The sequence below is a fragment of the Leptodactylus fuscus genome, chromosome 5 (assembly GCF_031893055.1).
Source record: "Leptodactylus fuscus isolate aLepFus1 chromosome 5, aLepFus1.hap2, whole genome shotgun sequence".
Lineage (NCBI taxonomy): Eukaryota > Metazoa > Chordata > Amphibia > Anura > Leptodactylidae > Leptodactylus > Leptodactylus fuscus.
In genome coordinates this window covers 105,591,502-105,615,903 of record NC_134269.1, presented here as the reverse complement: position 1 = coordinate 105,615,903, position 24,402 = coordinate 105,591,502, and the positions used below count along the sequence as shown (strand labels likewise).

Sequence of the window (24,402 nt, the reverse complement as noted above, 5' to 3'; positions counted from 1 at the left end):
ACATTGACTGATCTAGAGGAAGGAAAAGAAAACCCTTAGAGACCAATGTCAATTACATAGTATTATCAGAATCAATTCCTGGCTCAACCTCTCATCTCCAAAACTTTAACTCCTATAATTTGTAGTTGGGTAACTTTTTATTTATTTGACATTCTATGAATTAAGAGCAACAGATATCATGTCTTTCCTTGCAAAATCACACAAGATTGCAGCACAGTCATGCAGTATACTAGCTGAGATATTTGTTAGGGGTGGAGGTTATTTAGTTTGTTTTGCCATTATTGCCAAAAATCTTGCTCAATCATAAAATCTCATGGGCATAACTATAACATTTTCCACTGCAGTTCACCATGTGTTTTTTTTTTTTTTTTCTCTCCCTTTCTTTTGCTACAGCTTTTGTCTAGAAGTCTTAAACTACACTGTGTGACACTGTCCTAATACAGATACTCCAGTATGTTTTTGTGAGTTATGGAAGCCGTCCCATCTAACAGATTACTTATTTTGTTTCCTCATATCTACTAGATACCCAGAGGATACCCAGACACCTCTACAGAATGCTAGACCTCAGGACAACTCTCCTGTTTTAGATATGTCGCATGAAGAAAATGAGGAAGACTCATTTTTGTAATGTGCTAGCTTCTCATACACAGAACATTAATGTGAGACTATGCTGACGTTTTAACAATTGCAGCATGACAATTTATATTTATCCTAATTGTTGTGGATTTTGCTGAAAATATACACTCTGTGAATATAAAAAAAAAACAAATTCTTGCTTTTTTGATCCACCTCTGGAATATGTACAGCAGGCCTCCAGTGTTGATGTGTCAATCATAACATGAGGTGACTGCAGTAGGGAAGCTTTATTACAGGAGCACCATTGGTGGTGAGTATAGGAAAAACGGCAAGAAAATATGTTTGACGGTGTGAATTTGCTTCTGCAGAATTCTCTGGATAAACTATCATTTTCAACAGCATATTCAGTAAGTATGGTCATACCTTTAACAAGTTGCATCTTTAGGCCTTTCCTTCATGGGCAGCACACGGATGTCAAGCAGGGCCACAAAATCAGACAGGAATGGACCTGTTCTGTATTTTGTGGCCTCGACTGTTGGCCCGCACACGGGACCACGTAATTCACAGTCATGTGTACGGCCCATAGGAATGAATGGGCCAGTGTGCTATATGGGAAAAACTCAGATAGCACACTGACCTAGCACACAGTTGTCTGCAAGAGGCTTTAGGGCTGGTTAATACATAGGAATTTGATGCTGAATTTGTTAGCCGGAAAGTTGCTTTAGGAATTTGAAGCAGATTTTCAAAGCTGATTTTGATACTGATTCTGAAAATCTGCTCCAAAATGTGCTTCCGGCTTGGGCCCCACATAGTGTAAACACCAAAATTTTACAGTACCTACAGAGTGGATGAGATTCTGTCTAATCCAGTCCCCACACTGCAAAAAAAATCTGGAAATGCAGCGATTACAAAAATGCTTGCATTTTTGTAACATTAACATTGTACATATGGAAAAACTGGTGTTTACCGTGTAGGTATAAAAGGAACAGAGTCCGAAGCGTTTTCCTCTGCAGACTTTATCTGTGAGAAGCACTGTGGATAAAAATGTGATGTGTTTTCCCTGCAATCTTTTCAAAAGCGTTTTTTGGCTGGAGCTCATTACGCAAGTCCTTAGCCTTCAAAACCGCTCCAAAATCTGCCTCCTATTCATTTCAATGGGAGTTTCAGGCTGGCGCCTCATTTTGTGGAAATGCCACAGTAAATTTGTGGATTGTACAATGACTGCAAAGTGGATGGGATTCTAGCAAATCCCATCCGCACATTGCAGAAAACTACATGCAGCTGAAACACTGCAACTTCCAAAACCTTTGCAGTTTTGAAAATTGCAGCATGTCAATTATACCTAAGTAAATGCTGGTGGTTTCTCTATAGGTATAATGGAAGCAGAAAGTCCACAGAGGAAAGCGCTTCGGGAAAAAACAGTATGCATTACTGCCTCGGTTTTTCATGCTTTTTTGCTGCAGCCTGCTAAGTAGGGGCTTAGCCCCAGACACAATCTGCCTGAACAACGAGCAGGACACTTCTTCTTTTTTTTTTTTTTTTAATTTGTTTTTGTTTCTTGTGTCGGCTGAAAAAATTTATCTAGTATAGAACAAAAAAAAATCAGCCTTCAATTGAAATGAATGGAAGCAGATTTCAAGTGGAATTTGGAGCTGCTTTTGAGTTATATCTGCTGCAAAAATCGGCTCAAAGTTCCAGTGTGTGAACATACCGTTTGGGTGGAGTTACACAGTGCATAATTTTATGCCAGACATATCCACATCAAGATGTGCACATTTTACAAACAAACTTTAAAATTGTCAAATCTGCATCAAAATCCAAAAAATAACACATGTAGATTTTGTCCTGGATTTGTTTATGGCATAACACTACACTGTGTGTAAAGCCGCCCACAGGGCCTCCTTCACCTATTGTACTTATGTAGCATTTCTATATGTAAAAAAAAATTGTTTTATTTCTGACACTTTCTACATATATTTTGGGTGGAATGTTTGAATTTGTGTTATTTTGGGCAGGTGTCTTTTGAACTTTGAAAAGTCTTTGTAAAAAAAATGCATGAAAAAAATATATAATTTCTTTACCATACTGCGTTTTGATATAGCTGCCACTGACAAAAAATGGATCCATTTAATTTTATTGGATCTGTGAAAACAACAAAGATATAGCATGTCATTTTTTTTTTTTTTTTCGACTGGAAAAAAAAAAATGCGGACAAAAAATGAACATGTGAATAGACACATTGAAATCAATGTGTTCTCAAAATGGCCGTGTGACATAAGCTGCAAAAACGGTTGTCAGGCGGTTGTTTTATATTGTTGTGGAAATAAGGCACTGGTTAGCATTGAAAAATTGCAACAAAGACTCTGCTTTCCACCTCAATCCATCTCCCAGAGCACAGCAGATAATACTGAAACTATAGGATGGCTTGAAGTTACCCTTAACTAACTCCTAACCAATAAATGGGGATTGAGGTAAAAGGTGTTATAAATATTTCACTGAAAGAGAGATGTTGTAAAACAATTTTATCAGACTTAGGTCGGTTACAGACTACCGTATGCTGTCGGCCAGCCGTAACTTAAAGGCACCCGTGTGCTGCCCGTGCACTGGCCGTACTTCCGCGGCCCCTTTCATTAAATGAACAGGAATAGCACTTGTTCTGTATCTTGTGAGTGACCTGGACTGTTGGCCCGCATATGTGACTGTGTAATTCAGTCACGTGTACGGGCCCATAGAAATGAATGGGTCAGTGTGCTATCCGTAAAATACACGGATAGCACACTGATCATAGCCACAATTGTCTGCAGTGGGCCTTAGATGAGTTTCCTCTTCTCATTCTCTCAGTAGTTTGCTTGCTCTCTCCTCCTCTCACTTCCAGTATTTTGACAAGCTGTTGGGATGGATGAATGTCTGATGGACAGGACACTATGAAGTACCTCAGTAGATATAGAAATTGCCTTTTCCATGAGCGATTGTTTACTATCATTACTAGAAATCTAATATAAATGCAGATCAAATAATATGCCCAGTAAGTGTATATTACATTACGCAGGGCTACATAGAGGAAAAAAAAAAATTATATGCTTCTAGAACAGACAATGTAAACTCAATGTTATCTTTGTGTTTACCTAGAAAGTTTGCACTGTCCAAGCCTTTATTAGCAAACTGCAATTAGTTGATCTGATTGTCGTAATGGCAGAGCTGTACATAACAGCAAAAGAGGACAGCCCCCCCCCCCCAAAATTTTATATGGTCAAATGTTGAATTTCAGTGGCCTTTCCTTTTTTGACCAAACAAATTGATCTGTTCTTAAGTGGATGTAACTCCGACATCAATGTTTTTACTGCCGTTAAAAGCAGATCCATTGATTTCTATTGGATCCATGTGTTTGACAAAATGGATAAATAGACCGTTTTTACTGTTCGTGAAAAAAAAAATGGATAAGTGAATACACAAGTGCTATTCCTGTCCATTTTATTTTTTTTTTAAAGACGGTAGTATGAATAAGGCCTAAGGTGCAAGTGTAGGTAGGTACATCAGAGCTATAAAAGGCAATCCTTGCAAGCCCATCCAGACATAATGTAGCACAGCCTTCCTTCTTTTTTTTTTTTTTGCGTACTCACAAACAAGTAATTCAGGCAAAATGAATTTGAAAATTGAAAAACTTTTTTTTTTATTTAGTGAAAAAAAAAAAGTTGAAACCATAAATATTTGAAGGACAGACAAGGTAAAACTGTTTAATTACATTTCCCTTGTCTTTTAGGCTATATTCATATAAACTAAATAATGTTGGCTGAGTGTGCATCCCTTGTTACATCTGCTTTTTTCATGGACCCATTGATGTCAATAGAATAGTCCAGTTGTTACAAGACTGTTGTCTTATTACTGTGCTGTGACTGTAAGGAGCTCATCACATGACCATGGATTGATTTCATCCACTGGAAGTAAATGACAGCAAGTAGAGATCTAGAAAACTAAAGGAATTGATATAGAAACTATATTGCAAAATTGTGTTCATTATACAAGCAGTAACATTTATTTGCTGAAATAGGATAGGTTGACATTGCATGGTGGGCAATACATTCAGCACATACTTCCTTGTGTACCAGATATGTGCTCATAAAATATACTTCCCATGTATACCAGTTATGTGCCCATAGGATTCTATTGGTCAGATATGTATATCTTTTATTTTAATGGGAGTCAATGTCAAGTGTGATGGAAACCAGGTACTGTTGGGACAAAGAAGGATCAGGTGGGTTGAACTGTACAAGGCCAATTCTTTTATTCTTGAGAGAGTTAAGCCACTGCCAGACACATCTGGCCCAACCTCACTGCCTTCTCCCCATTCATACTCTGCATATGTATGGGAATGTGGGATCAGGAGAAATAGCTGTTGGCCAAATAAGAATTTCAACAATTACTGAAGGTGTAGTTGTATGGTAGTCTTAAATTGTATTATCACAAGCATGCACTTTATCAACTCCAGCATACAAGATAATTTTACTTTGCTATTAGTTATCTTTGTTCTTTCTTTCTTTAACCGTTTATATGTGAATTTTGTTTTGATATTAAGAATGGGCAAGAGAAAAGTTGCAATTTTTGCTTTAACATTTGTATTACTAATTATGTCTATCTGAAAAACATTTTTACATTTTATATAGATATTTATATTTTTGTCAGCGCTTTTTTTTTTTTTAAATAAAATAAAATAAATTAAAATGTACTCCGGTTGTTGGTCTGGTTTACAGTACCTATGATTTATGTCAAAGAAGTAGTTTGCCTTCTGTTTTAAATGGTCATGAACTTTTCACACAACTTATGGTGAGTTCACAGACTAACCCCATCCTCAACATAATTCTCAACTCACCTCCTTCCCAACATCTGCCATAATAGTATGGCAGATGTCAGGTATTTTAAATATGGCGGTTGCTCAAAAGCAGAGCCATGGCCACCGGGGTCTCTGTTGTATTATTCAGCAGAGACCCGGTGCTAATGCGAGGTGCCAGGGACCTTAACGCCTGTGATTAACTTTGACTGAGACTCCATTTTCCCAGTGGTGCATGGGTACTATCATTTTGAGGATTGCTGGTACCTGGAACGAGATCCGTGGCCAGCAATATGTTGCCATGACAGACAAAAGCATGTTGAAGGCTCCTAGGCTCATCTGGCATCAATTTGTGCATTAATTTGCACACATATAAATACCAATATTTTGCAATGCATTTTATACCAGCCTCATGTTTAAGCCTAGCCCCTTCTTTTATCAGTACCCCTTTCAAAACACACTTCAGAACCGCCCATTGAATGGGTTAGGAGATGCCATCCTGTGAGTGGTCATGTGTGATGTTAGAGATAGAATCTGAAGACTGGCAGACATTGAACATGACGAAAGAGAGACTCATTGAGTTTACAGGAGTTTGGGTGTTTTGTGGGGGGAAGAAGGCAGGTGATAGGTGCATGATTGGTTAGTCAATGTTGGCTACAGTTGCTTGGAGGGGAAGGGCATGTAAAAGGAAGATATACTCCAATTTGCTGTATCAGTTATGCACATGAGAATAAAAGCGGTAGTCTTTCTCGTGGGGAGGTAGAGAACCAACAGTCTGTCTTTAAGTCACACTTAAATAGCAAATGGAAAGCCCCATTCTTGGAGGAGAGACAGCAACGACTTTGAAGTGGTTCTCTGTCTCAAGGTATAGTGTGATAGATCAGGGAAGAGGGAGAGCTGAGCGCCATCAAAGTCTTCGTTTTTGTTTCCAAGCCTTCAGCATGATCTTTAAGCATGATCTCTTTAAGGACGTAGTGGTGTACCTGAGATATGACATCACGAGGTTTCATTGGATCCAAGTAGTGAGTTCTGAGGGCAGGATGAGCAGGGTCAAGCTCAATATGGGTGTGGCAAGGCGGCCAAGCAGTTCGTTAAATATTTCAGTGAGAGTAGGGATAATGTTCGGTGGGGTGGCTTCAGCTAAGCCACAGATCCTGATATTATTGCTTCGGTTGTAGTTCTCAATGTCGTCAATGTGTGACATCAATTTGCAATACTGAGTAGTAATGGAAGAACAGGACTTCTGTAGAGATTTAGAAGCTGTGACCAAAGTCTGGAACTTCTACAGTTTATCCCTCACTGTTGCATTTGAGATCTGGCCCCAGTTTGCGATCAGTGGTCAGATCACCCATGTCCCTCTTACTAGGGAGGAGGGCCTCTGGGCGTTTGTGCGACCACATCTGGTGGTGGGAAACACTGGGTATGGTAGTGGTCCATTGTCTGACGGGCAGTACCAGCAGACTTTGCTAGTCTGCTTCTGCGACAGGTGGTTGCAGAAGTGATGTCCTTATTGTTGTTGGCTGTCAGTGGGAGGAAATAATTGGAAATTGGCACCTCCAGTGCCTGCGAGGATAGCGTGCCTCCTGTGGGGCATTTTGAACATGTTTTGCCCATACCTATGTTGTGGTATACGCTCAAATGCACGGACTAAGGATGGAGTTAGGTTCAAAGATGAGCTCCAATGTACTAGGCCTCGCCCCCTGAAGTTAGTTTTCTTGACACATAAGTCAAATTGGACATGGATCATTTAAGATTTGATCTGTATAAAAAAAAAAAGTCAGGAATGGGTTACTAAATTTTGTAGCTATCATCCCTGTGATATAAAAATCTCATTACCTAAGTTACAATTCTCTTTACTCTGTAAAATTGTATCAGATCCCCAAAATGGAACCCCATCCCTCCCACCATTCAAACTGGATCATTAGAGAGAGTTTTGACATAGGCTCCGGTCTATACAGAAGATAGCGGCAAGCCCTATTCAATTTTCCCAGCTTGTGACGTCATCAACCAATGCTGACATGGATGTACCGTGTCACACCACCATTGACTCTGGGACCAGTGCTACTTGCTATCCTACAACTGAGGAGCACCAAAGAAGCAGCAGCGGAAGCCTTTGAGAAGACCCTGACAGGAAACCTGGCACAGTGGTACAGGGAACTCAAACCCTTCTGAACAGGAATATACTGAGGATATGAGGGTGCTTTTAATCTCTGTGTTCCTGATCGGGTCAAGAGTCAATCTCTCCAGTGTTGGTACTGTCATGTTGATGAGGCTAAAAGATTATTTAAAAAATGCTCTAGTACTGGTTTTCAGAAATGCAACCATTAAGGCTGAGTTCACACAGAGTTTTTTGGTGAAGATTTTGGTCAGAATTTTCCACGGATTTTCCGCCTCCCATTGACTTGCATATATTTTTTCAGGTGGAATCCGTCTGAAGAATGGACACGACTATTCTTTTTTCCGCTAGCGCAAAACAATTACAAGCGGCTTACATAGGACTGTATGGTGAGACGTGTTTTGGAGCAAAATCCACCTCAAAATTCTGACCAAAAAACTCCATGTGAACTCATCCTAAAACATATAGGTTGGCAGTTATGGGATTGCATATGCTGAATAAATTTTGTAACCAGTACGTCAGACTTCATGAACATGTAATGCAAGGCTGTTAACCAGACATGGATAAAGAGTAAAAGAATTGTGAAATACATAATCTAAAAATAAAAACACAAGGCAAACTGCTGAAGGCCACAAAGTATTCATTCAAGTTCACACTCACCTTCCAATGTCAGGAATTGCACCAGATCTAATGTCAAACAAATCCTACCTTAAAAAACAATCTATAAATTAAGCCTATTTTTATTTCATGGGCATCAGGTATAGTATTCATATGCAACTTCCTCTAGGGTAAATCCCTTTAAATGAAAAAAAAAACAAACACACATTAGGATACTTGCCCTGATAGATGCTTGCATACCCTTAAGGGCTTGTGCACATGATGTAACACGGTGTCGATTCTGACGTGTCAGAGTCAGCACTTCAAAACAGAATCCCATTGACTTCAATGGATTCCATCTTACAAGCGCTACACATTGAAATCAATGGGAGGCTTTTTAATCCATTGATTTCAATGTGTTACGTGCGTTAAACAGAACCAATTGAAGTCAATGGGATTCTGTTTTGAAGCACTGACTCTGACACGCGTTTACGTGTCAGAATCAGCGCCACCTTACATTGTGTGCACGGGCCCTTAGTAAGATGCAGCAGCTTGTTTTGTCTATAGAGGTATGATTGTCAACAACAAAATGGCCACCAGTTCTGTCCTTTGTGTAAGTTTGGTTTCACATGACTGGGTTTCGGCTGAAACCTGGTCCATGTGTGATCTGGATTTACCGGCCACAATACAAGGCAGGGAGAAGGGCTCTAAACATTACAATCATGTATAATGCTAGCAGTCCCTGCCTCCCAGTGAAATAATGTCCTGGAGTGGTTATTGTATGAAACAATACTTGACTTAGCTGTAATACTAGGAGTCCATCTCCTGCCATTGTGTTCAGGCCAGTAAATCCAGCTCACACCTGAAACTCTGTCATGTAAAACCAGCTTACAAATCCTAGAAAGTAACTGCTGCTGAAAAGGGTAGAGTCAAGACTAATAACATTCCTTTTTTTTTTTTAATGTAGATTGTGAGCCCCATTTTTTCCTATCAGTATGTCTTTGGAGTATGGGAGGAAATCCACGCAAACACGGGGAGAACATGCAAACTCCTCGCACCCAGGACTCCATTGCTGCAAGGCTACAGTGGTAACCAATGAGCCACCGTGTTGCCCCCAATAACATTCCTTTCTATTCAGACTGTGCGAGGACTTTTGAAGTAGTGGCTGTAGTGTCGGTAGATGCTTGTGGAGCAGAACCTCCTCTTTTCAATCTCAGTCTGAATAGAAAGGAATGATATTAAGCCCCCTCCCCCCAAATTCCTGCTCCTCCAGTAGCTGGGACCCCCATCCTTTCATTCTAGGACAGATTTTACAAAGATGTAGCACTTACATTTATTTGAACAATTATACCCCTATAGTAAAAACGAGCTCCTGAATCTTTGCCATGGGTATACAGGCATCTATCGGTGCAAGGACACTGGCATGTTTTTTCCCCCCAATTCACACAGAACCCCTTTACATACCAGGACTATTTACTAAACTTTTTTTTGCATTCCAAGAATTTTGGTTTTCCATACATTTCATCAGCAATTCCATAAAGGGCTGTTCACGCTTTATAAAAATGAAGAGGAATTGGTAGAATTCTGTCTTGGAATCCTCATTTTCGATCCCTCCGTGTCCCTGTGGCAGGAAACTGAGGCAGCATTTCAGCTTTCCACTGCGGCTTTCACTCGCTCTTCACCTCCAGATGAATTGGGACTGTTCAGCCAAGTATCTCATGCCATGAAATCCGTGGACAGATCTGACAGGACCCGTATTTTTTCAGTGTCCTGCTTTGCTCTCTGCCTTCCATTGAAAAAAAAAATAGGAGGCAGATTCCTAAATTGTGAACATACCCTAACAAGTTTTTTTTTTTTTCTTTTACCGTGTACTGGTAAAAGCAAGATTTTTGTCTGTGTCTGTATGATTTCAGCAATATTGATAACTATTGTAGATTCACTGGCTACATAAGCTATATGATATTAATTGCATACAAAATAAGATTTTAGTACTAATAAAACACCTAGAATTGACAGGCCTTCATATAACCATAAAGTGTTATACTTTCTTATACTATTTTTCCGTCATCACTTATTTCGCAAAACTAGAAAAAAATAAAAAAAAAATTAAACAGAATTTAGCAATATTAAATTTTCACTGCTTGTGAAAATGTTTTTAATCACAAAAAGAAAAAAAGTACCGTATATACTCGAGTATAAGCTGAGCCGAATATAAGCCGACCTCCCCTAATTTTACCACAAAAAACTGGGAAAACTTATTGACTCGAGTATAAGCCGAGGGGGGAAATGCAGCAGCTACTGGAAAATTTCAAAAATTAAAATGGACAGAGTTTTTGGGTGCAGTAGACGCTGAGGAAGGGGAGGGGGTGTTTTGGTTGTCTGTCTGCCCCTTCCCTGAGCTTGAGGACTGTTTTTTTTTTTTTTTTTTCCCCACTTGGAATTCAGCCTGGTTGAATATAGCGTATCTGCAGTGCTCCTATTAACCCCTTCCCGACAGAATATGAGTAGTGCAGATACCCTATACTTAGCCTGGACGTAGTCAGGCTGAATCCCAAGTGGAGGGGAAAAAAAACTCAGTCTCGGGGAAGGGGCAGTTAGACAACTTTTTTTCCCGCTACAGCATTTACCGTACAGGAAAAATATATTTATATATTTGTAGAGTGGTTATTTATGGACACAGGGATATCTAGCGTGTATGTGCTTCACAGTATTAACAGTATTAGTTTTATATGTGTTCTAGGGAAAGGGGGAGGATTTTAATTTTTAATACTTTTTATTTACTAATACTTTATTTTTATTTATTTTTTTTTTTCCCTTTTTTAATTAAATTTCTTTTTTTGCATTTATTAGACCCCCTACGGGTCTTAAACCCCAGGGGGTCTGATCACGGATGCAATGCATTACAATGCTAATGCATTGCAAAAATTGTCATTTCTTTTGCAGGCTGCATAGAGCAGCGTGCAAAAGAGAAGCACTGCCTGAAGGAGGAGCGTGTTGAATATCTTGTATTTTGCGGGTGAGACTAGTTCCACGTGTTGTGGGCCTTATCACGATGGGAGGAGTCAGCTTGTTATAAATCAGTGTAGAGGTTTATTAATATCTTGAAGGAAAACACAGGAACAGGGAAAATGTCCAAATAACACATATCAGTCAATTGTCAATAGCTTACATCTTCAGATAAGTTAGGTTTCTATCTGGATATCTTGTACTTACAGCTTGGTTCATGCTTGATCATCTGGTCTGGTCATCTGGGATATTCACAACATCTTGTCCAGGATGACAGAGAGGTATAGCAGACAGACCTGCCATAGATTCCCCATGGATCCCCCTCATGGATGACAACCTGCCAGGGTCACCCACCCTGGTCATCCCAACGACCGTCCTCCTGGTCTTCCCAAAGACAGACCTAGACATGTGTATTTGTCACTAATTTATATTCATGAGAGGGGGTGTTACCTTCCATCTTGCTGCTATGTAAGGAGATTTCTACTATGGTGTACTCTAACCGCACCCATGTTCCCAGAATATAGCAAATATGATGTCAGTAGGGTATTAACCCTTATTGTACTAGAGAATATTGTAACTGTCATACTATTTAACAGAGCGCTGAGGGGAATTCCCGGCAGAAGCCAGCCGCAGTTCCTATCTAAAGGACCACACTTGATAGAGCCGGTCGTGCCTGCTCCCTCCAGCAGCATGGCAGCACCTGCCTGGACCCCTCGTACCAGGACATCGTAGAGCATCTCCGCTGTAACACTTACAGCAGAGATGTCCTAGCTCCGCATGCCTGCAATCTCTGATTGCAGGCATGATTGCAGGGAGCTCCGACATTACCGCTGTAAAAGTTACAGCGGAGGTGCCGGTTGGTATGGTGACCACTCTGAAGCAGAGGGCACCATTATAATTACAGAACCGACATCTGGGCTCAGCATACAGACACCAGGGCGGGTGCCGGGCCACATCATCGCCACGCTCGTAGCAGGAGCGTAGCGATGCTGTTAATTTCAAACTGCAGAAGTACTTACGGTACTTCTGCTAGCAGGCCCGAAACGCAGATACACGCCGGGTGACGTGGCCACGTAAGCTCAGGCCCGCACCCAGCGTGTATCTGCGTTTCGGGCCTGCTAGCAGAAGTACCGTAAGTACTTCTGCAGTTTGAAATGAGCAGCATCGCTACACTCCTGCTATGAGCGTGGCGATGCTGCAGCCCGGCATTCGTCCCGGTGTCTGTATGCCAGGTCCGGATGCCGGGTCTGTAACTATGATATTGTTGAATTACCGTAATGACCCAAGTATAAGCCAAGGCGGACTTTTTCAGCACAAAAACTGTGCTGAAAAACTCGGCTTATATTCGAGTATATGCGGTAATTTATGTGACTGCATTCATAGAAGTATAACTTTACTCTGTCAACATACCGTAGTTCTATGAGCATTTTTCTAACACTAGTGCCTGAAAAACATGCGGTAGTGCTGCCTCTTCACTTTTCTATGTTGGGTACATTCTGTACATAACTACAAAGTCAGCCAGTTAACAGAAGTTCAGAGATCTACTTTACAACAACCACGTGAATTCATATCTCCTCTAGTGGTTTGGGATTGAGGTAATATATAACAAGAAGCACCCTGCTTATAAACCAGGTGCACTTGCAGTGTCTGAGCACATGCACTGAGATCCAGATTTCGGGCTTTATATATGCCACAAGACTGGCATAAGTGATATTAAATCTGTCAGGGCTGATGGTACAACCCCTTACATGTCTTTACCACAGTCCCTTTAGGGAAAGTGGCAATAATAGTGTTATAACAACAGATGCAACAATTTTTGTTGCAATTGGCACTTACAAAGTTGCAGACCTTGGATTCACATTTATTACTCAACAAAAAATTGGCATAAGCAGATAATAAATATGTCTTAATGAGTTGTATGGGAGAGTTTTTCAGTGCATGATCTGTAACCTGAACAGATATCACAGCCAAACAGCTCATCATGTGAACAAATGTTTATTTAAAGGTTACATGAGTTTTCATAAAAAGTTGAAATATGTGCAGGGTCTTTCTAGGCAGTCTGTTCTATGACTATATAAGCCTTCATACATGATGGCCTATAAGATTTTCTGCTGCTAATAATCACATTATGACTGCAGCACGTTTTGCATTTGTATTTCAGGCTGTGGGAGCATACAATAAGCAGTTTGCCCCCCCCCCCCATCCATTATAACTGATAACTGCATGTAAACTGCAAACACATAGCTGAGAAAAGACCAAGTGGCCATCATATAGGAGATCCTATATGAACAGTAAACTGCAAATACAAAGCAAATACGTGCAGGTATCACTCCATACTAGCATCTACTGTGCAGGCATTGAAAATAGTAATCTATGAGTACAGTCAGTAAAGCTGCTGCTATCTGTGGATAATTTCCCATCTGTAATCTTACAAGAAGCCAGAAGTAGATACAAGTACATAGAAGACATTTCTAACATTGTAAATAGAGATGAGCGAACACTGTTCGGATCAACCATTCTGAACAGCACGCTCCCATAGAAATGAATGGAAGCACCTGGCACGGCGACCGGCAAAGTGTAAGTGCCAGGTGCTTCCATTCATCTCTATGGGAGCGTGCTGTTCGGAACGGCTGATCCGAACAGTGTTCGCTCATCTCTAATTGTAAACTGTGAGATGTGCAGAATCTCCAGTCCTTTGTGCAAAACAGTTTGCAGCCATGTGTGAGGCTGTGTGGAAAATCAGCGTCTCCCATATGCATTCACTATATGAAAGGACTAGGCCACCATCTTCCACTCACTGGGATCGGTCTGGCATCTATGGGGATGAAACTTGCATAGCAACAGGGAGTGAACTGTAAATTAGATATTATGGAGGAACTTTAGAAAGTTTTTCTAAAGGAAAAAAGCAGCAACACTTAATTACAGTACATTACATTTTGGCCCAGACTCACGAGTCCAAGTTGCCTGAAAAGTTACTGATCATTTAAATGCCAAGTCTGAATCTAGCCTAATCCAGGAGAGTGATCAAACTGAATAAGTGCTACATGTATGAAAAAAAAACATGACAATTATGCAGTTTTTAATTTTGTTTTAAAAGAACATACAAAATACTTCCTTTTTGGCCATCTACATTATTTTTGCTAGGAGATCAACAAAGTCTTCAGTTGGGTATAACAGTACATGATGAAAGCATGTGACTTAAGAAATGCCATAAAAACTGACAATATCAAGGGCAATGTTTAAAAAAAAAAAAGCATATAGCAATTGACTGACATCATATTCGAATTATGGGTAAGCATGTCTTTGCTCGATGTCATTCATTTAGATATTTTGCAGCAATACTTCATATTGTCTGGGAAGAATAATGCTCTCTAGTTTAACTTCCATAGTTGTCAACACCTCCTGAGAGATCATCAGTTGTGTTAATGGACCAACCCGCTGCTCTGCACAAGCATGGCAGATGTAGCCTCCTTTATCTTCACTTTTGTCACTCTGGAAAGAAAAACAATATGAATATCAGTTATATGCACATTATGACAACAAAAAAGCCACAAACCCAAATCCATTCAATTACTACTGAAAAAATTCAAGATGATCATCTAATGTATGTTATATTTTCAGCATCTGTCCCAACTTTGGACAGACCTCCTGACATTGTGATAGGTAAATCTTAAAATAAGGGCAAAATCCTCATGTAAATGAATATGTGCCAATTTATTCATTACAATTTTTGTGCTTTAGTAGAAAGTTCTCCATGGAAAAACTTACACAGCATAAACAAATACAAAACCCACTGCCAACAGTAACTAGGTAGGGGCTGCCCGCTGCTGCCAACAGGCAGCAGGCACTTCCATCTATATGGACCAGGCAGGTGAATGAATTGACACTTTAGATAGAAGTTAATCAAACACTTGTTTGGTCGACAGGTATATCAACAAATCTTCCACAGAAATTCACACTCATGGCTGTACGGTGCATGTGCATCAAATATAGAGAGGGGAAAAGGCCCCTACCAGACTCTACTGGCAGTGACATATCTCCTGAGAATAAAAGGACTGGGCAGTTCAATACAACTATCTGAACTTATCTACCCTGACATCTGCTGGGAGAACCCATATGCACACGGACCCCATAGACTATCATGGGGTCCGTGTGCTTTCTGTGTGGTGTCCGCACGGAACATGTCTGCATGACTCTTGTGGACAGCGTGCAGAAAGCACACGGACCCCATTATAGTCTCACCGCTTGGCAATGCGTTCGGTAGTCAGTTCGGGGGGTCCCCATGCGGACTCCCTGAATGTATTACCGAATGCAGATGTGAACCAAGCCTTACTGGATGGGGAGCTCTGTGTTATGAATATACAGGGAAAATAATCATTTAAGAATATTTCATCTATCACATCACTAGTAAACAGTGAAAAAAAATTCCTACTAATTAAGATTCATGACAACAAAATGCAGGCAAAGTAATATTTAAAGAATAGAGGAACAAGTTTTGCACAGAAAATGCTGGAAAACACAATTTCCTCCCCAAGTTCCTTACGTAAGTGATCGGCAACTTTCTCATAGTCAAGACACTCTGTTCAGGTATAGAATTCCTGCAGTGTGACAAAGCACACAGTACTGGGCCATCTTTCAACATCTGACTTGTCAGCTCTGCTTTTAGAGAATATTCCTACAAAAAGTAAAACATGAACAGGTCAACAAACTGTTATAACAAAGATATAGATAATGGCCAACAAACAGAATGTAAATGATCTCATCCCAATCAGCCTTCAGAATGAAGAGGAAAGGATGTTGTACTCTAAGAGGGCATGATAGAGGAATCATAGCAAACATTACTAAATATACCCTGATGAAATTCTGAATAATAGGTTAGAAAGCAAAAAATAACCTTCAACCAATAAGAATTAATCCAGGCACATAGAAAATAAGATGTTTTTTGGACAAATAATCTGTTACTTACACTAAACGTAATACAGTCATTATCATAAAATGTGTTATTACTCCTGGTTATACAGGGAAAAATTATGCTAACCGCATATATATATATATATATATATATATATATATATAAAATAGTCTAAGCAACCTTTAGTTGGTATAGCCATAAATAAAATGTATGAAGTGAATTCTCAGCAGGCGATTGGGTTATTACCAAACAGTTTGGATGATACTTTATATGTGGAAAATAAAGGTCTATTTCAATTTTCATATTTGAAAACATGATGTATTGTCCTCTGCATAACACAATGCAAAGGGAGATGTATAAAAATTTGCAACCAGCAAGTTCTCTCTCACTCTCTGTGTACCCCACCTTCTCCACTCTCCCCTGCAATGAAATGAGGGGTAATAAATCACTCCCACATCTGAGGTTACATGCTGCTGTTATGTTTTGTTTGCAAGCTCTCTCTCCCCTCCCCATTCAATGCATGTAAATAACAGTGATACAAGGAAAAGTAAGTAAAATAAACCCAAGCAAGGGCTGCACAAGGGAACAGAGAGTATTTCACTATGTGGTATAGATTATATTTTAACTCTGTATCAATATTATTACAATGGTCCACAAAATAATAATCAATGAAAGCAATTTTGTATTCATTTTTTTTTTCTTTTACTTTCTTTTGAGCCCTCTACAGTTTTTTTTTTTACTTGGGAACTTGTGATAGTTTTTAGAAATGCATCAGAATACACAGGGATGATACTGGGCTATAAAGACTGTCTCTCTGACAGTACAGTGCAGTGATATAACTAATGCCACCTATATCTCTGCAATGATAGAAGCTACACACAAAATAGTGCACTGAATTCAGCATCGGAACGGCTTTATAATGGTATATAACAAACACGGTGTTACAGGACAATGTTAAAAACCATCTTGGCAAATTGCTGCCAAGATGAGAATAACTCATCGCTGGACAGGAAACAGAAAAGCAGTACTGCTAAAAAACGTTACTCTAAACTGTTTCTGCAACTCCCATATACGTGAATGAGAGCTTCATATTTAGCTACACTTTTTCCTTAAGTGTAGAGCTACGGAAATGGTGTAGATCAGATCAGAAAAAAGCTTAGCACAGCACTGCCTAACTTGGTTCTGTACCTCGCAGACTGGCATCAAATTGCTGAGAAGTGAACCTTATATTTTATGGAATTGCAAACTAGTCTCCAAAATAGAAAATAAATAAAATAAAATTGAGACAAATCTCTTGGGCAATTGCAGTATTTGTGACACTAAACCATCAGTGCATAAGTGTCCCAAATTAATGTGAAGGTTCCCTTTAAGAAAGAGATTTCAATATTCATATACTTACCCCAGCTAGAGATAAGATATTCTCTATAGACTTTGTTATTGTGAGGTGTTTCTTGGCACGAGTTACCGCCACATAGAGCAAATTCCACTCATCTTCAGCTGAAACAACTGGAAGAAAAGAGCAAAGGAAATGATAGAAATACAAGTATCTGACACTATAAAAATAAATAAATCTCTCTCTTTCTAACCAAGGTATGCTTGCCAGGAAAAAGAGTAAAAGTTAATTAACATAAGCAATAATAAAACTGCATACAGACATATTCTATGTAATACACAGGTATATCCTCTCATTGTAGAAGAAAAGTGGTGTGCAAAGCAAACAACAAATACATAGCATAATACGGGATCTCTTGATGCACGGACAATGCCTCCCGGATGAGGGTGAATACGTAGTATAAACAAAAGGTAAGTATATCCAGCAACCAAGGAGAATCCAATGATAGATAAAACTTAGCTTTTATTAATGTATAATACAGTCCATAAAAAACATTGCGAGATACTGTGTGTGAGTAAAAAGGTATTAATCACAAAAACATCCCCAAATGAAAAAACGGACCAACATACGCATGGCTAACCGCTGACGCATTTTGAGTACTTCAACTCTTAGTCATAGCGATAATACTGGTGGAAAGCACGCAGGATAAATACCCTGCCAGCAAAATGTGGAATTGGGACTAAGTAATTCACACCTATGGGTCACATATACATAATGGCATGCACACAGCTGATAAAAACAAAACATATACAATTGCCAGTGATGTTGAGTCCGATACAATAATAATCATGATTCAAAATTATTTTTCTACATTGTAAAACATCTGCAACAATATAAAGACAATTTATAAATTCATAAGGCAAGTATTAAATAAATATTGCATAACCTTCATATTTCACATATTTAATATAATTAACAACTCACTGGATGTGAAAACATACCTTGGAGGAGAAAATTTCAACACAAGAGGAACAAAGATGCTAGTACTAAATAATTCCATAGGGAAATATGCGATGTTACCAAAAGGAGGCATATAAGGTTCCTGCATTAAGAGGAGCGAGGCTTTACTACAAGAGAAAAGGGAAGTGACTGTGGGGATGCGATCATGTGATAGTCACGTGACATATCTTAGGGAAGTAGATGTAATACAAATAAGAAAACGTCACATAATATAACCCACCATCCTACTAATATTATAAATGTGAAAGTATGTGTGTTTGGATGTTTGGATATTTAGATGTTTAGATGTTTGTTCCTCAATCACGCAAAAACCGCTCAACCGATTTGGCTCAAATTTTCAACAAACACATAGTTCCTAGGCAGGATTGAACGATAGGCTACTTTTCGTCACAATCGCAGACATAGGTTTTTGCCAGGACCCTCACAAAACCACAACTCATACCAGCAGCTCTGCAATCCCACACACTTTTTAGCATAGCAAGCCACAAACTCCCTATTGCGCTCTCGGGCCTAGCTCCTAACACCACGCAGGGGAGGAGGCCGAGGCCGGGGTTGCGTGCAAAGGGATCGGGGGGGAAGGGGGGTTGAAAAGGGGACGCAATGACACCTAGACGGGCGAACGGATTTGGCTGAAATTGCACACATACATACCTTGGGTCCCGGATTGAACGATAGGCTACATGGAATTCCCGTACACCACCGCAATTCACTCCCGTGACCGGTGCTTTTCACTTTTGAATTTGCTGAAGGACCTGGGACGCTGTAGGACCTGGGATGACGTCATCCCAGCCCCATCAGCAGATCACCTGGATGGGTGCCGCTTCTCTATGTGGGCGGAGCTATCAGCCGGCGTCCACAAGAACATGGCAGCTCTCAGAGGTCCAGAGCGTCCTGAACCAGCGCCCGTACTCTGGGGCAGCGAGAAGTGCGTATGCTGCCCCGCCTGTGTGGGCTTACCACAGGACCGCAGTGCTCTGCCGGACAGGGGGTCGCCTGCGCCGCAGTCTGGAACGCCGGTTTGGCCTGCTGTCCCGTGGTGGCGGAAAAGGGGCACGGGGTAGGAGTAAGAAGCGAGCACATGAGGGAGTGGGTAGGAAAAAAAGGGGTTGGCAGGCGCCAGGGATGAGATGAGGAAAAGGGAGCCGCTGTGGACACAAGGCAAAGTAAGAAGCCTGCACGGCGCTACAGGTGGACTAAGTCGCGGGTACTGCTAGTGTACAATAAAGGCAAGAATATAAATAAACCACATAAACAAGCTTTACCGTGACTATCTCAGTGTAAATGGTAACGTGAATGATGATGTGATGACATGGCACAGCGACATGGTGATGTGATAAGATATCACATCAAAAACGCAGGTAACCACAATAACAAGAATATGTAACTCTGACATCGCACGGTAAGTAACCATAGTAACATGGTGACATAATAGTACTACACTACGCAGGTAACCGCAATAACCAAAATATGTAACTCAGGCATCATACGGTAAGTAAGCATAGTAACATGGTCGCATGATAGTACTACACAAAGGGTCTCGTAAAGAGATAATCAACAAGAACTAAGGCATATGTCAATCACGTGAAAAAAAGCAATCTTGGTCCGTTTTTTCATTTGGGTATGTTTTTGTGATTAATACCTTTTTACTCACACACAGTATCTCACAATGTTTTTTATGGACTGTATTATACATTAATAAAAGCTAAGTTTTATCCATCATTGGATTCTCCTTCGTTGCTGGATATACTTACCTTTTGTTTATACTATATCCTCTCATTGGCAATTTCCAATATTCAGAATTAGAAAAAAAATAGGGTGAAAAGGTAATACTTATGTTCCCTCGAACTGTAAGCATTTTAGTGGATCTAGAAATAAAGATATACTAGTGTAAGCACTTTTAAAAGGACACTACATCTAAAGTGTGTGATATGTTTGTTCTGTTCCTTGTTGGTTGCTATTTTAGGTTCAGGATCATTTCAGGAGTTTTCCCTTCAATGAAACCGGACGGAAACCCGGGACACCCCATTACAGTCTATAGTATAGGCTTTTTAAGTGCATAAGGTTTCGGATGTAAACTTAGTGTAATAGAGTTTTTCTGTAGTGTTCCTGAATGGCTTTAGTGTTAAACATGCAGAATTTTTTTTTTTTTTTCTTCCAGTAACCTTTTTACTAAAACTTAACATTTTAGTTTTAGAGGACCTTTTTTACTACCTCCACCAGTTCAAGTTCTTAGAAAGGTTAATAGGCACCATTCCACTGATTCCATCTAGTTGGAATTTTTTTCTCTAGCCTCCACCATTTCACATCAACCAGCACAGTTAGTTTTGGTGCCTGCTGTGCTATTTAAACTCTGTAATGTCAGAAGGGTGGTGTCAGGCAGGGGGTGTGACTCAGAGCTCCAATCAGAGACAGCCAGTGTCAGAGCTCAGAATCACACCCTTTGCCTGCTCCTGCCGCCTCACAGTAAACAACCATCATAACATATCAGGCACCAAAACTAACAGCAATAAATGTTCAGGAATGGTGGGGGCTACAGAAATAATTCCAAATGTGTCAGAATCAGTGGAGCAGAGCCTAATAAATGAAGTAAAGAGCTAGACATGTTGTAAAAGATGTTCTTTATCCAACGGGCACAACACAATATAGAAATGAGGTTTTTGAATACTGTTTTGGGGAACAAACCCATTTCATACCTCAAATACTCAGGGCTGAGTAAAAAAAAGTACCACATAACAAGTGGCAAAGATGTTGACATTTAATGGGTCTAGTGGAGGGATTGCTACTCACCAAATGGAATCGGAAGCCTTTCTAAATTGTGTCTTGCGCAGGGAAGTTTCACAAAATCATCTGTAACTTCCACAGTGTCAAATTCCATTCCTTTAGCTTTATGTACAGTTCCTAAAATATAATCTGAATTTTTTTTTTAGATTAGCGCCTTTTCCATGTGGAACAAGGAGGTTGTCATGTCAGACTTGGGATAAGTGTGGGATCCATAACAATAAAAAAATATGGTATTTCCATAATATATGCCATAAATAAGTTGAATGTTCTTTTATTTGTTAAGGTTCTTTCATATACTAATTTTCCATCCAATAAAACATTTGATAACCTGGGACCCAACATCAACAAAGTTAAATTCATCTGTTTTCCCACAGTACTGGTGGTGTTATCTATATCATTTCTGATACAGTAGGGTTTCATTCCATGCTACAGTAAGTCAATGAAGTCAGTAGGGCATCATATGATAGATCAAACACTGCTATGTGGCTTCTGTTATGTACAAAAACCACAATGCAGATGTGTCCAGAGCATTAAAATGAATTATAGCATATATTTTTTTCTGATAAAAAAATCTACATAAAAATTACAGTTTAAAAAAAATAATAAAAACAATTATGGCATATATTACACTGCATATCAGTAAACAAATTCTACTATCCAGGGTCCAAGGCCCTTACCTGCATTTGCGGTATGAGGTGTATGACACATTTCGATTTTCTTTACCAACTCTGGTATTCTGCGATTGTATTTTTCAACAACAGAAATTTTGGCTTCCAACTCTCGGTCTTCAGCACTTACTGCATAAGCTTTTAATGCTGCAAACCCTTTCTTTTGCCATGTCGCAATGAATCTGTCTTTAATATATAATCTTTCTATTGGCAAGAGAAAGAAAACATAATGACTGCATAAATGCATTGTATGTATCCTGTATAGACATCTGCTGCTTCTAGATACTACCATCCTAACCTTGGTGGCTATAATCTGTAGTAAAACAAATCAGAATATATTGTTTTATAGCTACAACACTGAAACCAGTCAATATGGAATTGTTACTGTATGTCATCCAATACAGATTCAGTATAATTATAGATTTATCACTGGAAAGGGTTTGATGTTATATAAATATTAATCTGAGAAATTTCTGTCACAAAGGGCTCTTTATATAGGACTCTAAAATAAATAAATAGCTGTGCTATAAAGTTCTATAAGGCTTTTTTATGGGGGAAGGTGAAAAAAAATGTGACATCCCGTGTCCTTTCCTTAGGCCACTGATTGGCCTGAGTGGTCATATGTGGCAGGGACTTCTTTTATATCCTGCCAAGGACCTTCCTTGGCAGGATATAAAAAATGGTTATCCTAGACAGCCGCTTCACGTTAAAGGCAGAATTGGATTCATGGGAAAGGAAAAGTTTAATGGAACATGTATGGAATATATATTCCCCTTTTTACAAAACCAGCTATGACCTGTTATACGATCATGAATTAGACATTCACACATAAATATCTGAGTTGTACATAAACCTGGGTACAAACATAATAAAAAGTGCACAGGTTTCTATCACACCCTAGCTTTGGTGCTGAAATGTACTATACAGGTACCTTCCCCATTTAGGAGAGGGGGAATTATTATAAAAAGACAATGCAATAGTGTGATATTGTTTCATGACAAGAATTATTAGGATAGGTCATCACTATTTTACCAAAGGGGGGCCCCAACACCTAACACCTCCCCTGCTTAATCTGTATGAAGTGGCAGCAGTGTTTCGGTGAGCAATGCTTCCACGTCACAGGCCAGTGATATCACGTTCATGTTGTCTGTTTGCAGCTCAGTCCTGTTCGTGTCAATGGGGCTGAACTGCAATAAGAAGCACAGCTGCAATATATTGTACTGTGCTGTATCTAATAAGCAGTGAAGAGGCTGTCTAAATGCTGTAGTCTCTTCATACACAACTGATCAGGGGGGTTATTAGTTCATTAATGTCAGATTGGTGGTGGTTGATCTTAATGATAGGTCATCAATATCATAATCCTGCATTACAATCCAAAGGTTGAAATCCACAGGTATAACATGCAGCGATAGCTGATGTGTTGCGAATTGGGTTATAATATAGCATATGAACAAGATTTGCTTAAATCACATCAAAATTTCTGCAATTGTTAACTGCTACGAATTCTACTAGCAGATTTGTGATGGCTAAACCACTGATATTTCACAGTGTGTCCCTGGTCTTAAAGAACCTTTCTGAGACATGAGACATCTGTGACTGTCTTGTTATAAAGGGTGTCCAGAAACTAAGTACACAAAATGAAAAGATGGACTTTAGCTGGTATACGACGCGTCTTTTATTAATGAACATGTGATCGGAAATGCACCATTGTGGTGCTGCAGGTAGACTGAGATGCCGGTTCTCCCCCGCTGCTTGAGGCGGCCGATCAAAAGATAAACACCGGCTGAATACCTCCCCTCATTCTTGAGTGACAGGGTCAGGGAGTTATGCTGAAATCTCACCTGGCTCTGTGTTCCTACCAGCATAGTAGAGCAGTGTGGGGTATACGGCTCATTTGCATATTGTGTACTGGAGGCACAAATTTTCAATTTTAAAAGGGCGTTATATTCAGGTGAGCTTGAATCACTCTTTAACTGTGTTGCTGGTTCACCCTGGTGACAGACTCCCTTATAGTTTGAAAACATACAGATAAGAAAACTTACGTCTCAGTCTGTCAGACTCTGACTGAAGTAATACCCAAATGTCAAGTATTTTGCTCAGTCCAAAGTTTTCTGGTCCCTGAAAAAGAAATGTAAACTATAAGCCACTTAATTTTTTCCCTGAAGTGAATGCCCTGGACATCACCCCACTACCTCTAAAACAGAAGATTATATAAGAAACAGAATAATCCAAAAATACGGCTTGAATTTACACCTATTAGAAAAAAATTGTTATAAAAACACAACAGAGAACCTGATAGAAAACAGCAATTATTTCCAATTTGACAAAAACTGACAAAACTGAAAGCTATATGCAGTGGGAGTAGAAGAAAAGAGAATATAGACAGCTAGGAGTCACCATCCCGTTATGTGAGCAGGACTGTAACCTAGGCTGTAAACAATGAGGAAATGAAGAAATGTAGATCTGTCAAACTGAGGAAGTTGGATAAAGCAATGTGTTGGTTAAAACACTTCAGGTAGCTTCAGCTGCAAATCTGAATCTGATCCTTGAAGATGGGAATACCCATTT

The 24,402-nt window shown here is 39.6% G+C and overlaps 2 protein-coding genes across 5 annotated transcripts in view; one reads left to right on the top strand and one right to left on the bottom strand.

The window, feature by feature from the left end:
- IL15RA (interleukin 15 receptor subunit alpha) overlaps positions 1 to 5,251 on the top strand; it is a 45,428-nt gene extending 40,177 nt beyond the window's left edge. For all 3 annotated transcript variants that reach the window (XM_075273928.1, XM_075273927.1, XM_075273929.1), the window contains one exon: positions 523 to 5,251. In XM_075273928.1, the coding sequence (XP_075130029.1) occupies positions 523 to 628 (106 nt within the window). In that variant the 3' untranslated portion in view covers positions 629 to 5,251. The remainder of the gene's footprint in view (positions 1 to 522) is intronic.
- An 8,623-nt stretch (positions 5,252 to 13,874) lies between these two features.
- Positions 13,875 to 24,402, bottom strand: part of FBH1 (F-box DNA helicase 1) — a 36,027-nt gene continuing 25,499 nt past the window's right edge. For both annotated transcript variants that reach the window (XM_075273938.1, XM_075273937.1), the window contains exons 16-21: positions 23,877 to 23,952; positions 21,844 to 22,038; positions 21,173 to 21,295; positions 17,432 to 17,538; positions 15,664 to 15,795; positions 13,875 to 14,612 (exon numbers count right to left, since the gene is read on the bottom strand). In XM_075273938.1, the coding sequence (XP_075130039.1) occupies positions 14,442 to 14,612; positions 15,664 to 15,795; positions 17,432 to 17,538; positions 21,173 to 21,295; positions 21,844 to 22,038; positions 23,877 to 23,952 (804 nt within the window). In that variant the 3' untranslated portion in view covers positions 13,875 to 14,441. The remainder of the gene's footprint in view (positions 14,613 to 15,663; positions 15,796 to 17,431; positions 17,539 to 21,172; positions 21,296 to 21,843; positions 22,039 to 23,876; positions 23,953 to 24,402) is intronic.